This window comes from Denticeps clupeoides, chromosome 11 (assembly GCF_900700375.1).
Source record: "Denticeps clupeoides chromosome 11, fDenClu1.1, whole genome shotgun sequence".
NCBI classification, from domain to species: Eukaryota; Metazoa; Chordata; class Actinopteri; order Clupeiformes; family Denticipitidae; genus Denticeps; species Denticeps clupeoides.
The window spans coordinates 8,120,892-8,138,240 of NC_041717.1; the positions used below are offsets into that span (position 1 = coordinate 8,120,892).

General features: G+C 44.1%; 1 protein-coding gene across 1 annotated transcript; it reads left to right on the plus strand.

The window, feature by feature from the left end:
* Window positions 1-10,174: 10,174 nt before the first annotated feature.
* tbx1 (T-box transcription factor 1) lies at window positions 10,175-15,414 on the plus strand. Its single transcript, XM_028996085.1, has 8 exons — window positions 10,175-10,394; window positions 11,682-12,003; window positions 12,644-12,745; window positions 12,834-13,005; window positions 13,099-13,254; window positions 13,802-13,869; window positions 14,052-14,152; window positions 14,618-15,414. Exons 1-8 carry the CDS (start codon window positions 10,250-10,252, stop codon window positions 14,995-14,997), a joined length of 1,446 nt encoding a protein of 481 aa, XP_028851918.1. The 5' UTR covers window positions 10,175-10,249; the 3' UTR covers window positions 14,998-15,414.
* The last annotated feature ends 1,935 nt before the right edge of the window (window positions 15,415-17,349 follow it).

Consider the following 17,349-nt stretch of genomic DNA (forward strand, 5'->3'; position numbering starts at 1 on the left):
CCACCACCCACCTAGCATTCCAGTGATCTTCTGCAGACAAGCCAGAGGCTAATTTGCATCAGTAAACATGCATGTAGCTGCCTCAAAGGCTTACCATCAATGGGGCATGACGCAGGAATGCTTCTCTTTGAATGTGAAGGTACATGCAAGTGTGGATGTGTGTGTGTGTGTGTGTGTGTGTGTGTGTGTGAGTGCACACGTGAGCTCCCATTGATAGCCTACCACCCAGGGAGACGTGTCAGGTAAAAAAAAAAACCTGAAGCGAGCTGAAAGTGGACATGTGCTGAGGGAGGGCATCTCAAGCCAGCACTCAGGCCACCAGCCGGACCTGGAGACCTGATACGGACCAGACATCTGATACAGCATTAGACACACTGCTGCTCTCTGAAGCTGTGGTACCTGCAGCAGGAGGATCAACACAAACTTGAAACTGATGCGATCTGAGCAGACAGCTGAACGTGTGAGGGGATACGTGACCTTGTGTGTGTGCGTTCAGTCAAAGACGATTTGAAATCCTCATACTTTGCATATAATAAGAGGAGTTCGCATTATAACACTTGAATGGACCGATTCTGTGTTCTGTTTGGGAGGTGTGGCTGGTTCCTCTAAAGTTCTCCAAGTTCACCAGATGAAGCAGGAAAGCTCTGTCCACAGGCCCTTCTCTTCCAGCCCTTCTCTTCCATCCCCAGCTTCTGGCAGCCATGCTGGCCATTGGTGTTACACTCATAAGCCACATAGGGGAGCTGCAGCTTGTTATAAAATCCCACTGCAGACAGACAGACACACACTCCAAAAAAAAAAAAGTAGAACCATCACACACCCATGATCTAAAACTCACATGAGCACAAAGCCTATGAAACAAAAACGCTTTTCTGAGAGGCGCGGCCCTGCGAGAAAAGGGATTTTTGATGTTGGTGTCGTTGAAGATGCTGAAATAACCTATTCTGCATTATAGGTGTTTGCCAGTGCTCACTTGTTTTTATTATTTCAGCGCACATGAAAATGTCAGCTGAATCAGCCTCCAGGGTATGAAATTCTTTCAGCGCAGCTCATTACTTTAGGATAATGACCCCAACTGTGTTTTATTTTATAGGTGTTGATATTAAATCATAAAAATAACAACAACTAAAAAGCTCAATTAGAGTCAATTATACTGATGTCCATTTTTTTTTAGCCATTATTTTTAAAACGAAACACCAAAGATCTCTTTCAAACCTCTTTCAGCGGTGAGGCAGGGCTCTGAATTCACGAGCGAAGGAGTGTGCACGAAGCAACATGTTCCTATAAATATCATTACGTTTAACCCGCTGCCAAATGTGCCATCTCTGAAGACACACAATCTGAATTCAGCTAAGATGAATGGCCTGGGAAATCTGACCCAAACTGAGTCTTTTCTCCAGCTCATTACACTGTTTTCCTTTCGCTGTGTTACCCACATGGGAGGTTACTACAACACACTCTGTTCAGAGGGATTTCTGTGTTGTCTGTTTCCCTTCGCCGCCTTGGTCCAAGATTTAGTCCGTATAAAATAAGTGGGTCTGAAATGGGGAGAATTTGATATGTATTGTGTGATGGTGGTGATAATGAAGGAACAGTAAAATGAATGTGTGCAGAGTCACAGATCACGCAAAACCCCTTTAGTGACTTTATGGAGCAGTTCCAGATATTGTAGAGGTCAACCAGAATACTGAATAAGCTGCTTTTAATGTGCTGAGGGAAGAAAGTTGGCGTTAGATGCACAAATTGAACAAATGGCAAAAATAGAGCTTCAGCTAAATACGCAATTTACGGCTAAATTGAAATCTGACATTCTCATTGTGTTGTTTTTTTTAATAGAACAAAAGGAAAAGATGAATAGATCTAAACACATTTTATTTAATATATGTTACATTATGCACACATAATGTCAATAAATTCTTATTTTAAAAGTAAATAGAAAATAAAATATAATAATACAATAACAATATAATAACAGTTGAAAATAAAGTATAAAATATATAGAAGATAATCTGATTTGTTTAATTGGCCACATATATTTATTTACTCACATATGGCATTTTTTAGATTTTTTAAATCTAGCCTATTATGTTTTTCATCATACTTGTAGCACAATATCAATACTTCTGTTCAAGATTTATAAAGCCAGATGAATAACAATATCAAAGTGTTTACACAACATACAGGTATTTGTTTATTTTTAATGAATTAAACCTGACTTTATACTCAAAATATTAAAAAATACTGTCATATTACAATGTATAAGACAAAATTGTCATTTTCGAAATAACATCATCTCATAATAGAGGTATTTAAGATTTGTTCATAATGGAGAAAAAGTGCATAGTGTCCAATCACAGTACAGTATGTAAAGGAAATTTAGCATTTTAGTTAAATTAAGAACAATTGTGTAATTCTGGGGTACATGTCTGGAATGTTATTGGATGCTAAAACAAAAAGGTTTTTATTAAACATTACAAATACAATCAGGCTTTATTTTACGGTGAAAGCCCTCCACCCCGCTCCTTCTGGAACCGTCCGGTCAGAGGTGAGAGAGTGTCAGCTTAACCCCCGAGTGAACACAAGTCAACATGCCATAATCCTCCCATCACCTAATGTTACACTTTAGCGACTGCAATTAGCCCGCCGGGCCGAGCCACACACACCCAGCCCGTGCTGCGGGTTTCCACGGTGCTCCGCCGACCCACCAGGCCAGGCCACATGTCCGCTCATCCTTCACTGTCACCACAGACCCAGGGAGGAGATCAAAACAAAAGTGCTGTGGCAGGGAGGCAGAAAGATGATGAATCTGTGTAATCAGTATCAGCCAGCGTCCTCTCTGCTCTCTAATTGGCTGGAACAGGGATGTCTGAGCAGCTGGATCTGTGACCTGGATCCGGGTCCGGGGACGAGGCACTGACAGATCCGATCACGGCTCAATAAAGGGAAACTTTTCCCGACCGCAGGTATATTCCTTCAAAACAAACACGGCACCTGTGGGGGTCAGACCTGCGCACACCCCGCCGTTGCGGTGGGTGCCGTGTCCGTTATCGTCCGGCTACGCGCCACCTTGGCGGTGATGGGGAAGAGAATTCCAGCGGCTTTACGCTGGTTCCATTCTCTACATTGTTCAAAGTCCATGTGACTTCCTGATCTTCATCTGGGCGTCAGGGAAGAGGTTCTCCATGCTCCAAATTTTCCTGTCCCTGCTACGTTGTTTTTTTTTTTTGTTGTTTTTTTGTAGCGTTCCTGAGCTTTGGACGTCCACACCCCAACCCCCCCCCTCCCTTCATTGTCCAGGGTCCATGTGGGGGCTTTCCAAATCTGCGAGTTATCCACTTCCTGAGCTCCATGTGAAAGGCCGCCCTTCTGATGTCCTTCAGTGAATGTGAAGGTGAAAATCCTGCTGTTTCCTTTTTCATCCAATTACTGTTTCTCTAATCACAGTCTTCCCTTTGGGATCAAAGTATCCCAAAGTATCCTACTCATTCATGATTTGAGCTTTTCCTGACTCAAAACTACGAAATAAAGACAGTAAATGGTCAACAAAAAAAAAATTAAATCAAACGCTTTTCTGGTTTTATGCTGATTTTGCTGTGACGACAGTATTTCACACTCTTGGCTTTTCTCAGCCACCTGGAGCTCAGAAAATGGGGATGCTGGTTCTCCAGCAGTCCTGAAGGAGTCGAGCTGTTCCTTCACGCATGCTAATGAGCAACCCGTGAAGCTGCCTGATGTAAAGCAGAATGTAAAGAAAGATGCGTCTGTTTGGTTGATTTTTCATTAATAATTAATGATACGTTGAAAAAAAAAAACGAACAATGCTTCATGACACATACTTTGTTTTCTTGTGCATACGGTTCTTGAAAATATCCTCCATCAGCGTCTCTGTAGCTTTCGGATATTTTACTACCATTCAGAAGTTTAATAAATTGGAAATTAAATAGGAAAAAATTACAAAAAGAATAATGAATAGTTATTGACAAGGTTTGAAATAAACCCACATCTGCCGATGCTCTAGATACTGTACTAAATACCGTACCAGATATCGTAGCCAGGTTATTGCTTCTTTGTTCAATGTAAGTGTTTCCAGCCACACTATAATAATTAAAATGGGTTTTGTAATAATGAATAAAAGATTTTTTGAGTTCACAGCACCATTCCACTGGAAGTAATCAGACTAACTGCTGAAGTTCCTCTCTACGTGTATGCAGATATTCCATCATTAGCAGCCGTTTCCTGCTTCATTTACAACATGAACAACGTCCGGACTGGAATTTTCTCCCTGTTACTGCCCCTCTCGTTTCTAAATGTGTAAGTAAAATCATTGTTTAAATAGTTTTGCCGAGGGGTACTGAGGTGGAGGGAGATGCTGTGACTGGGGGAGAGGGCGGAGGTTCTATTTAACGGAATCCTGTGTGGACAAGACCGCAGCTCAAGTTCATGAAAGTAGAGGCCTTTACACCCCCAAACAAATACCGAAGCACTGGAGACATCAGGGGGGAGAACTTGGGCCTGGATTCTCTACCTTCTCCAGCCTGTTTCATCCAAGCACCTACTCTACTGTCCCAAAGGTTCAGGCCATTTCATTTCCTCGTTCCCTGGAAGCTGGAGATGGAAACTCTGTAGATGCATGTGGAGAGGAACTTTATCAGCAACAGGCAAGGACTCCAGGTTCCAGTGGCATGATGCTGAGTTCATTAACCCAAGTCAGTCACTTTCATTATTAGAAAACCCATTCAAATTATTTTATCGCAGCTGAATACAAAACTTGCCATATTCACACTGGTACAGTTTGTCGTTTGTCGATCACTATTAGTCCATTAAATGTTTTAATGGTTTTTTGGGGTTTTTTTTTTTTAAAGGTAGTGTGCAGGGGCGGGGGGGTAACATTTTTAATGAGCGCAGAATAAACCCTTGCGCTTAATACCCAGCTTAAGTAGCATCAGAGGCCCGAAGGCCACAGCAGACCCCCGCTCAGTCAGAAGAAAGGCCTTAATTAATTTGGGAGATCACCGAGGCCACAATTCCAAATCATCGGCCCTTTGTGGCAGGAATGCCAGCTATTTAGCGGCGGCCCAATAGGAGGCGAGGAGCGCGGAGGTGATGATGTCCGAGGCGCTTCTGCGCAGATAGGAAAAGGATACTTTTCAAAGCTAAAAGCTTCCCAGTTTTAAAACAAAGGTGGGAGGGAAAGAAAAAAGGGGGCAATTTGTTTTTTTCTGGAAAGGGGTCTGCCCACGGTGCTCCAGACATTCCAGACTGTTTTGGGTCCTGAGAACTGGGTTCCCCCAAAACAACGTATTTCATTATTAACTTGGTATTCACTTTTCATCTAATAAAGAAGAAGAAAGAATACAAATCGCACACAAAATGTATGCAATACAGTTGCAAAAGATGTTGGGTCATTAAAAAAACGTTGGCCAGTGTTGCTGCTTCAGTTTTATTAAGCTGTAATAAAAGGATATAATGATTTTCTGATATTGAAAGTGATTGACTTGGGTTAACGAACACAGCACCACTGTTGCTGATGAACATTTCCAGCATCTGGACTGGAGGTTTTGGATACGTAGGTAGGAAATCGTCAGGAGGCCGCTGCTCTCTGCTCTCTCGCTCCCTCTGCACCGGGGTGGCGGGCCCGTGGCGCGGGCAGGACCTGCTGAAGGGCAGGGCTGGCAGCTGTCAGGCCCGTGTGTGTTAACCCTGCAGAGACATGCGGAGAGAATACCTCCCTTCCCCAAAAAAACAAACAGAGGCGGCAGGCGGCCCATGAATACGTCTTTCTTCCACTGCTGGGAGCGCGGCTGCCCACCATGTAGGCTGCGGACGTTCCTCCTCACTCCCCAAAAGGTGCGATAAAACTCCAAACATCTACCGGCTAACTGTAATTGTAAAACTTCATATGTTCACAATGTTTTTTTTAATTAAGTCCATTTAAAGGAAGAAATTAATTATTAGACTAATTTATTCCCATGGCGTGGAATGGGCTGTTAATAGGCCACTAGCATCTCCAGGTATGTGGGATGGTCAATAAAAAGAAACTATAAGGCAGACAACTATGCAATAATATATGCATAATAATAATAATTGAATAATTTGTGGTGCTGTTATTACCAACGGATGGAGTATTAATGTTTAGTATTATTACTAAACAAATTAAAAGTGCACATTATATCTGCATACGAATGAAAAAATATCCTTCGAAAGTGAATGAATCATTAAAAAGGGGAACAGAAGGCAGTGGGCAGCTGCAGTATTATTATAATTATTAATTTTTATATTTCTCGTTCTGTGTTGAGTGCGTGTCGCCATTGAAAAGGATCGTTCCTTGTTCGGTGCGTGAGAACCACGGGACCCACCGCGGGCTGCTCCCTGCTTCACATGTCAGATGAAGCGTTATGAGGATGAGGAGGATGAGGAGGAGGAGGACTATTGTGTTTTTATGCGCATATCCTTGGGTTAAAAGATGACCAAAATAAAAGCGGCGCTGCGGAGCAGGAAAAGTGGGAATTCTGGAGCCAGAGAGGAAGCGTGTTTACTGTAAAAAGGGCTCAGTTCTGCTCTATTGTGTCATTAATAACAGATTTATTATTTTCAAGTGTCGAAGGTCATCCTGCCATAAATGTAACATTTTGCTTTCCCGTCGATGCAGAAAAAATATTTTAGTTATTCAATATATAATTCTGGATTTGTGATTATCTGATTGCTAATAAAATAGTTTTTTTAACTGTGGAAATGTCCGTGGTCAATAAAATATATTTCACTTAATCGGAATCTGCAGAAGATTGCTGAAGTAATTACATTTTTCTTTTTTTTTTCTGGCCCGACTTTTTACTGGTTGCTTAGAACGCGTTAGAACAAATTCGGAGTTAATATTTAATAAGCAGTTCCAATGCGACGGGACAGGCTGAACTCGCGCTTTCTGCAGGAATGTAAAGAAGCTGCAGTATTTCTTCTGGGAAGATGTGCAGAAATGAATTGTTCTTCACTGCTTTTGATTATTATTATTATTTTATTATTTACCCTCGTTAGACGCGACCTCGTCTCGGAACGGATTGGCGACAATATTTAGATAGGATCGAGTTTTATTCCATCTGCGCGCTCAGCTGACTCGGGTTGATTTATTATCTGTTAATTGATCTCGGGCCCTAATGAACGTCGGACTGGACGAGGTCCTGCGGGGTTCGGCGGAAATTTAAAGGCGGGGCGTCTTGCAGGGAAGGTCATTGTCACAGTACCACAGTATTTATTGCATGTATTTTATTACACATTCTGCCAAATATTATAATAATAAATATATTTATTAGTAAATCAAACTGCGGTACCAGTGTTCGCGACGAAAAGAGTGTGTAAGAGGAGGAGAAAACTAATTCATCACGTGACCGGCGAGGTTCAGCATCAGCTCATCTTCACCATTATCCTCCTCCACGTCCTCGCTGATATTATTTTATCTATTTATGTATTTATTGTCCACTGTCCTGACTCGTGATCGGATCAAGGTCCTGGTTGTTCGCTCGGAAGCATTAATTAACCGTTATAACCGCGCGTCACGTGACCACAAGACGGTTTACATGCATGTCAAACTTGATAATAACATTAATTGTGGCTGTTAAAATTTGTTTTGTATTATTGATAATTGTTTCGTGTTTAGAAACTTTAGAAAATAAACAAACAAATAAAAAGCAGTGATGGTAATAATGGGCGTTACAGATGCTCGTGCACGGGTCTGGTTACGCGCGCGCTCCCGTCCTGTCTCGGAAATGACAGAAAAACGTCATTAAATGCCCGAGCACAGAGGTCACGAGTACACACATTTACTGCCATGTTTACCATATTTACCATGTTTACCTCCAGGGACAGCACGAATGCTGTTAAATAAAAGGAATAATGGTGTGAAATGAATGCGTTATTTTTCTCTCCGATCCTGGCAGGCAAAATCCCAAAAGAATTCATCAGTTTTGATGTCACAACGTAAACAACCAAAATAATAGTTATTATTGTTAATAATAACAATAATAGTAGTAGTAGTAGCCTAAACTCTAGTCTATAAAGGTCTACGAATTATTTCCTAATTTATTGTGTTTGCTTAAATGCTGACAACTTCTACTTACTATTATTTTTAATCACTCATTTTCATTATATGATTAAAAAGGCTTATAGCCCGTGAGCGTTTATTGAATTAACATGTTTTATCTTTAACAGAAAGATGTTAGTGTAGTAATGTACTGCGATGTGCTTTTCCATCTTATTCATATTTTATAATTACCTGTATCAGACATGATCTGCATTAACAGGGCTTAAGTATCCTTGTGGGTAAGAGATTTGTTTACGGACCAGAAGACCAGAATATCGCAGGTTCAAACCCCACTTTATATGCAATATTGTGTCCCTGTCACTACTGACTGTGAGTCGCTCTGGTAAATATAAATGAAAACGGATGCGACACCTGACTCGCGACGAAACAGTCAAGCGATGCGACTTGATGAAGAAAAGGTTTGCGCGTTTTACCGTAACGCGGGTGCAGCTTCGGGTGTATTACGGTAAAGTGGGCGCGGCCGCGCGCACCTGGCGCGAAGCGGGAGTCAAAACAGGAAACGCGGCCGCAGCTGCGGACCTGAGGGGCGCGTCGCCGATCACGCGGCCTTTCTTCAAAACGTCTTCACAACGTCTTAAAAACGTGCAAAGAACGTTTGAAAGCCTGTGCGTAGACGTGCGAACATCGGCCGCAGCGCTGAACAGGCCCGTCAGAACTCCGACCGGAGTTGTGGGGCCCGTGGGTCGTGTGACATTTTCACGTTGTAACTGTCTGCACGTTTGCTGCGTGGCTTTGGACGACGTTGGCCTCGGCGTCTGAACGTCGTCTGTTATCGCCGCTTCCGGCGTGGCGGTGATGAAGCGCGCTGGCATCAGATAAAGGGACAGGAAACGCGGGGACGCCGGATCTTCCACGATACTGACCAGGCCGGGAAAACGTCCACACACGCAACCAAACTGGCCGTGCGGCGAGTTGGGGCTTTGTGGCATCGTGTGACTTTTTAAAAACTTTTTTTGCACGTCAGTAAATAGCTCGCGTGTATTCGTGATATCAGCCAGATATTTTTTTTCTATAGATAATCGATATCGGTTATTCTTCAGTTTATTTGCCGCCCCCAATGCAAACACCCAAAACAAACACGTGGGATGAGCTCCAAAGACACTAACGAGGTTATCCCATTAGGACCCCGCTGCTGCGTGTGTGTGTGTGTGTAGGTGTATATGTAGGAGTGTGTGTGTGTGTGTGTGTGTGTGTGTGTGTTGAGGTGGATCAGTTCCTCCGGTGCTCAAGTGTAAATGAGATCCGATCCCAGTTGCTGTCGCAGCAGCAGCGCGACAAAAACAAACAGCGTTTGTTGCCGTTCATTAATTACGACTCCGAAGCTGATAAGGCGTGAGGAAGGGGGGGGGGGTCTGACACTGACTGACCTTCGAATAGAAAAAGAACAAGTATGGCGTGAAATGAAATGTATTCAACTTTACAGAGTCTGTGGAAGAAGCCTTGTTTTTGCTCAAAGTGCATTTGACGTTAATTACACGAGTTATTCGTTCCATAATTACAGACACACACATCGCACACACACATGCATACACCTATACATACACACACACACACATATATATATATATACACATGCACACACATTCATACATATACATACATACACACGCACATACCCATACATGTGTGTGTATGCATGACTGGTATCATTTCTAAATGACAGTCCAGAGATTGTCACGATGTTTTTCTGACCCGCCCATCAAATGCACCCACTGCACGAGACATTCTAACAGTGTGTGTGTGTTGAATATTAAACATTAAAGTGAAATTGGTGCCGATCTGAGTCGAGAACAGGTTCTCCGGGTTCTCTCTCCGAGTGTGGGGTGTCGAGACTTCCTCCCGGTTGCCTTGAGGGATTCGGGCTCCAAAAAGCAAAATCAAGCCCCGTATAAAGCCCCCAAAACCTCATATCCAAGAACCGAAACAAACCAAAAAAAGGTCCGCTGTTGCACCTTGAATCCGGACATCCGCCGTTTTTCCTCCTTCTTCTTCTCCTCCAGCGACGGGAATAAAACGTCCCGTGGAAAGAGGCGCTTCGGACTCTCTGGACGTTTTTTTTTTTTTTGGACTGGAGGCGTGGAATCTCCCCAACTCCCGACATTCTCTCGGCGGGAGCCGCGTTCCCGGGAACCGGCGGAGGGAGCGGCTCCCTCGCCTATGGACGGCGGCGGCGGCGGAGCCCTCTCTCCGAAGGCGACCGCGTTCACGATCGCCGCGCTGCTTCCGGTTACCGGCCGCGGACCGGGGAGCCGCGGCGGCCCGTTCAACATGCACTACAGCCCGGTCACCAGGGAGATGGAAGGTAGGGACACCCACCCACACACACACACACACACACACACACAGGTCGGTACAGGGGGAATTTATTCCCCCTTTAAAATTTCGAGATTAGGATTATCCTCGTTTTAGGGATTATGTCGGTCGCGGATTAACATCAGAGTCGAAATATTCATCCGCGAAACGTCCCCAAATGCAGTAAAATCACGAAATACAAATAGAAAAAATGCCACGCGTTCATCAGATTATCGTAGAATAAAAAACAATATTGGACGTTAAATGATAATGTCAGATGAGAAATCTGCTCTGTTTTTACGACGTTGAGATTCACGCGGATTCCGTGTTCGTGGATTATAATGATCCTTCATCCTCGACGTGGATTATGGTTAAAAACCAAGAATGCAGCGCTGTCATTCGGGGATGAATTAATCCAGGAGAGAGCCTTACATTTTATTTATTATATTATATCATGTCTGCAGAATTATATATATTTATTTATGGTGTGTATGTATATATATACACTTGAGCACTTTTAATTTGTAACTTTTAAAATTGTGCGCCAAAAAAAAAAAAAGATTTTGTTCTTTATTGTTTCCAAAAGAACTAGAAATATGTTAATACACAAACGAATGAATAAATGCCCGATCTGCGCGTGCGTTGTTAGAGGAGGGCGACATACTTCTCCAAAAAAAAAAAAAAGAAAGAAAGAAAGAAAGAAAGAAAGAAAGAAAGAAAGGAAGGAAGGAAGGTCGGGAGAGGAGTGGGGGTGCCGGCGTGGAGAGTTGGGGAGCCGCGCGCTACCTGCAGCTCCTTATCTAAATAGAAATAAGAAGCGGCGTGGAGGGGTGGAGGGAGGGAGGAGAAGAGGGGGTGGAGGGGTGGAGGAGGTTCGAGGAAAAGCGCGGCGCACAGGCGGCAGAAGCCCGAGTACTGCTCGCGCGTGACGCACGCACGCACGCACGCTCGCACGCACGCTTTCACTCTGACTTTTCGGTCCGGTTTTTTTTTTTCTTTAAAGAAAGAAAAGAAAAGACGCGCGAGGAAGGAGGAGACTTTTTGTTGTTCGTTCGTTCGTTCGTTCGTACGCGAACTACACGGAAGGATTTGCGCGGACGGACTCTCCAGACCTCCCTGCTGTGGATACTTCGGCCAGGACTCGGGACGAATGTCGGTTCCGCGCGTCGCCGTCCCCCCGAGGAGCTGAGTCGCTGCCGCTTCCCTCCTTTTCTCTCTTCTTTCTTCCGCTTTGGGATGATTTCAGCCATTTCCAGCCCGTGGCTGACGCAGCTCTCCCACTTTTGCGATGTCGCAGCCTTCACCACCAGCAGCCTGAGCAGCCTGAACACGGCGGGCAGCTACCACCTGTCCCCGTCCCCCGGGGACCCGTACAGCCAGCACGAGGGACACTACGAGCCCTGTCCCGCCGCGCAGCACCCCTACACCGGCCCGTACCCCGCCGGCACCCCGGGCCCGGCCCAGCAGGGCGACGCGGGCCCCGGCGCCGGCACCCCGACTAAGTCCATGGTGAAGAAGAACCCCAAGGTGGCCAACATCAGCGTCCAGCTGGAGATGAAGGCGCTGTGGGACGAGTTCAACCAGCTGGGGACCGAGATGATCGTCACCAAGGCTGGCAGGTGACGTTTTTACTCACATCCGGGTTACACGCGGTTACGTACAGCGCAGGATTTCTGTTTTATCGGATCCGCGTGTCTGGTGTAAATCTGAAGGTAAAAACCGGAGAAACGGGAATTCAATTCGTAAAAGGTGGAAATAATTCATACGTCAAAACGCCAGTTAGCTGGCAGATCATTATAATACCGGATCGTTTTTTTTTATCGTAAGAACCCTGTGACGTTTGGGGACCGTCGCAGCTCAAGTTCCATTAACGCGGAATGATTCTAAATTCTGCTCCATTTTAATGGCTGTACTTGTTGCCTATTTTCTTTCTTCTTTTCGTGGTTATTTAACCGCAGCCTTCGCGATTCTGATGGTAAATTCGTTTTTAATTTCTGTCGCAGTTTAGATTTAAACTTTATTATTTTAAAGCAGCTTCGGCTCTTGCTAAATGCAGCAAATTGCTGTTATTTGTGTAGATATTGTCAGAGTGATTTTACGGATATAATATACATATTTTCCGACGCTGCTGGAGAGGTGGGTTTTTATCATAAATAAATCGAATCAGCCGCGCAATTAAAAAGGCCGACTCCGGATTACGTGAATAAATGCACGTTTTGATCGGAGAAGTGACGTGCTGGCTTTCCGTTGCCCCACCAGGCGAATGTTCCCCACGTTTCAAGTGAAAATCTTCGGCATGGACCCCATGGCGGACTACATGCTCCTGATGGATTTCCTGCCCGTCGACGATAAGAGATATCGGTAATTCTGGAATGATGCTGGAATCTTGCTGGCGTGCTCCGTGGCGGCCTTGTAACACGCGTGATTTTCTCCCCCCGGCTGCGTGCAGGTACGCCTTCCACAGCTCCTCGTGGCTGGTGGCGGGTAAAGCGGACCCCGCGACCCCGGGCCGGGTCCACTACCACCCCGACTCTCCCGCCAAGGGCGCGCAGTGGATGAAGCAGATCGTGTCCTTCGACAAACTCAAACTCACCAACAATTTACTGGACGACAACGGCCACGTGAGTCCGAATGATTAAAACCACAATAATACCGAGAGTAATAGTAATAATAATGATACTAATCACTTGTCTCGCATCGCTCCGTGCGGCCAGATTATCCTCAACTCGATGCACCGTTATCAGCCGCGCTTCCACGTCGTGTACGTGGACCCGCGGAAGGACAGCGAGAAGTACGCGGAGGAGAACTACAAGACCTTCGTGTTCGAGGAGACGCGCTTCACCGCAGTCACGGCCTACCAGAACCACCGGGTGGGACGCAAATTCCTCTCGTTTTACATTCACTACCCCAAAAAGAGAGGGTAAATACAGAGCAGTAAAACGGGGTAAATTTATATTAAACAGCCCACGGGCCCGATATTCATCGTTGCTTTTTTTCCCCCACACCATTCTATATAAAAAAAACGATATTCCTGCGGCCTGGAGTGGAGAGGGTAAATACAGAGCAGTAAAACGGGGTAAATTAATACTAAGACCATGGTTCAGATATTCATCGTTGCTTTTTTCCCCCACACCATTCTATTAAAAAAAATTGAATACTTCTCCACCTATTCCATCAGTTGAACCTTTTCCCGATTCCACCAAATCCAAATGTAGAACAACACAACCTGCATTCAAAAAATGAAATAAAATGAAAGATAAATGAGGCGTTTTTTAATGGAACTGAGAAATTATCTGGAGGATATTAGAGGATTCGTGAGTTAATGTGTTTTTTTTTAACTAGATAAAGCTTGTAAAGATGTTGACGTCGGGGTAAAATGTGAATAAACCGCTCTGTTCTTGTCTTTCCCGGATCCAGATCACTCAGCTGAAAATAGCCAGCAATCCTTTCGCCAAGGGCTTCAGGGACTGCGATCCTGAGGACTGGTGAGCGGCGCTCCGTGCTTGTTACTCCTCGTTTCATCTGCTGCAGTTGGATGGGTGGGGGTTTCGTGGGGGTTGGCGATACAAAAGTTCTTTTGTAACCGGGAAAGGGAGATATTCATCGTTTATAAAATTGCAACCATTTCTTGTGGAAAAATTATATATATTTTTTAATGTTGTCCCAGGCCCAGGAACCACAGGCCGGGGTCTCTGCCAATCATGAGCGCCTTTGCGAGAACAAGAAACCCCATGTCTTCTCCTCCTCAGCAGAATGGCGCAGAAAAAGGTGCAAATCCCTCATATCACAGTAAAAAGACCCGACTTTACCATTTACGGTCATGCCGCTCGTGTTGTAAACCACTCCGGAATATCTGCACAGCTATCAGTTTTCAGCTTCAGCCTGAGCTCATTAAGCTACTATAAAACTATAAATGTCACTATAAAAGTTGTTCATTATAATAAAACCCTCTTCTAGTGTTTTAGTGCGGCTGAAGCAACGAACCCGGCAAAATATCACACTAGTGCAGTATTTGGCGTCTCAGTTCAACTACATCATTATTTCAAATGTTGTCAGTCGCTATTTATTGTAATTTATTTTTGTTCCATGCAAACCCATTTCATGCTTTTTTTTTTTTAGAATTGCAAAGCAAAGAAATTTCCAAATCGTGCCTAAAAACCGGTGACTGTGTGACAGTGTGAATTCTGTCACCTCCCTCACTGAATTAATGTCCTCTGTGCTCCTCCAATGCAGAGGACAGCAGGCGAGAATACGAGCGCGACCCCAGCGGGACGCCCATCCACGCCGACCCGGCCCACCAGCTCATGTCTCGGGTCCTGAGCCCGGCCCTCCCGGTGCCCGGCGGCCTTCACGCCGTCCCCCTCACGGCCGGCCACCGCAGCCCGCCGCACGAACTGCGCCTGGACGGCCACGCGCAGCCGCCCGACACGCTGCACCACCACCCCTACAAGTACCCCAGCACCTACGAACATTACCTCGGGGCCAAGACCCGGGCGTCGCCCTACCCGCTACCCAGCATCCGGGGACACGGCTACCACCACCACATGAACCCCGCCGCCAACATGTACTCGGCCACCAGCGCCCCGGCCAACTACGACTACGGGCCGCGATAGTGCCGGACCCCTGGCCGCGGAGGCAGGAACGTATTTATTTACGGGGGCCGAGGTCTCCACGCTGGAGTAGAGACTGAGGATCTGAGGACCCCCCTCCCCAAAAACAACAACAACAACAACACAGAGCGCATTATCACAGACTGGAGCTGAATTTTGTGTTGAATGCACTTTTTTTTTTTTTTTGCTTTTAAAAAAGCCATAAATGACTTACTTTTGAGTCCAACCAGCTTCTAAGTAGTGAAGATATTTGCATGTTGCGCTTGTGAGAAGGTGCTGGAAATGTTTGTTTGAAAGTTTTTTGGGTTTTTTTTTTGGAAATGCTGAGAAGCTTGCACCATGGCACTGACCGAACAGCAACCGAACCGAACTGAACGACCTTGCTGTACATTCAAACTAAACATTAAATCCTTTACTGTACTCGCCATTCTCCAGTCTTTACTGCCATCGCTCACTTTCCTCACACACACACACACACACAAAGGTTCAATCTGACACCCTGCGGCCTCAGCTTTAACAAACAGCAAAATCCCCGTAAATCCCAGCAGAAGGCCGCTACACGTCCACGCCCTTCATGTGGGGTTTATTTTATTTTTGGAAAATTCGATATTTACACAAATGCATCTGTAAACATTCCACACCGTGAATTCCTGGATGTATAAAGTCTTTGTTTCTTTATAATTCTTCTGCTGTCAACTGGATAAAATTAAACAATGAAATTATATACAGTTATTTTTAAGTAGTAGATCATTTTATCGGCTGTTATATTATATAAGTTAATAATTGTTAATATAATTATTAATGTATATATCATTAAATACAATTTAATGAAATATACTATTCAATAATAATTTTACTGGATAATTTGGGATGTTGTGAAGTTTCAATTGTGACATAAGGTCCTCGTGACAACAGTAAATGACGAGCATCCACAACGCCGAGGGTCAAAGGTCGGGACGCGCTGGAAAGCAACACGTGATCCCGTTAAGATAAATAATAATAATAATAATAATAATAATGATAATAATAATGAAGCGCATGCAGCTCCGTGTCGGGTGTCGAGGTGGCTGATGGGACACCGCGCGCCAGTTGACCTCTGACTGTTAATGACTCTGGGTGGCATCAGGGGTTAAACAACGTTTCCAGCGATTTAAGTGGCGACTAATTGATCGTATAATTTCCGTGTTGGTGCGCGGCGACCCCTCCGCCCCCAGCAGAACACATGCGGCATTCAGAGGGGCTCAAAGAAGAGGAAAAAAAAACTTTATAACGTTTATATATTCATTTATAATCCATGATCGCACAAATAACCATCAAATAGGAACACGTCCATGTATTATTTTTCATTTGTTACATATAGAATAAAAAACAAAAATAATAACTCATAATCACAAGCCCCGATGGTTATTATTGTTGCTGTTTACATGTGGACATGTTGTGGACCACGCTGTCCACGCTCGGACTCGCGTGGAAACGCGACGTCCCTTGGCGTGACTGGAGATGGGAAGACACGACTTCCCAGCACGCACCGTCGTAGTTATGTCTGACCACGTCATTAAATACCGATATCGACACATAAATATGAGCCGATTTATATTCGATCTTTCATTCATTTTTCTCGAGCTCGTTCGTCGGACATTAATTCTGCACATATTACATTAATTCCTGTGTACGTATCATTAACTTTTTACCATGAAACACTGAAATAGAAGTGTATTTAATAATTCTAAAACCCAGGTGAAAAATATTAAAACTTTTTCAAATTAATAATCATGCTGCTAACTACTAATAACGAATCACGTTAGGAAATTTGCTTTGACGTTTTTGCAAAATGAATATAAATGTCGACATTACAACAGGAGAGAAACTTTTTTTTTTATTCTAGCAATGACGTCAAACTATTTCTTCATTACTTGGCCCAGAGTGCAGAGTTCTGTCATGTTCGCTTCCTGCAGTTTTACAACAGAGAAAAAGAAATCTTTATAACTTTTTATCGCTATTAGAATAATTAAATATGTTCTGCACAAACAGCAATGTTAACCACAGGAGATAATAACATTTAAAAAAAGGAGCGGATGAGAAATGAAGAAGAAGGAACATCTTCATCTTCAGCTCTCCAGCACTTCAGAAAAACATTCTTTACTCAAACTGTATAAATAAGATCTAAAAAAAGTCTAAAATACTTATAATCACAAACCAATATCCATTTTAAAATGCCTGATCTCAGACATACGGTCGAATAAAAGGTTTTTGGTTTTAGTCGCACAAATTCAAAGAAAAAAAAAACAAAAAAACAAAGCCAGTTCAAGCTAAGTAACCGAGTTTAATTCTGCACACGGGCTACATCCTGTAGGA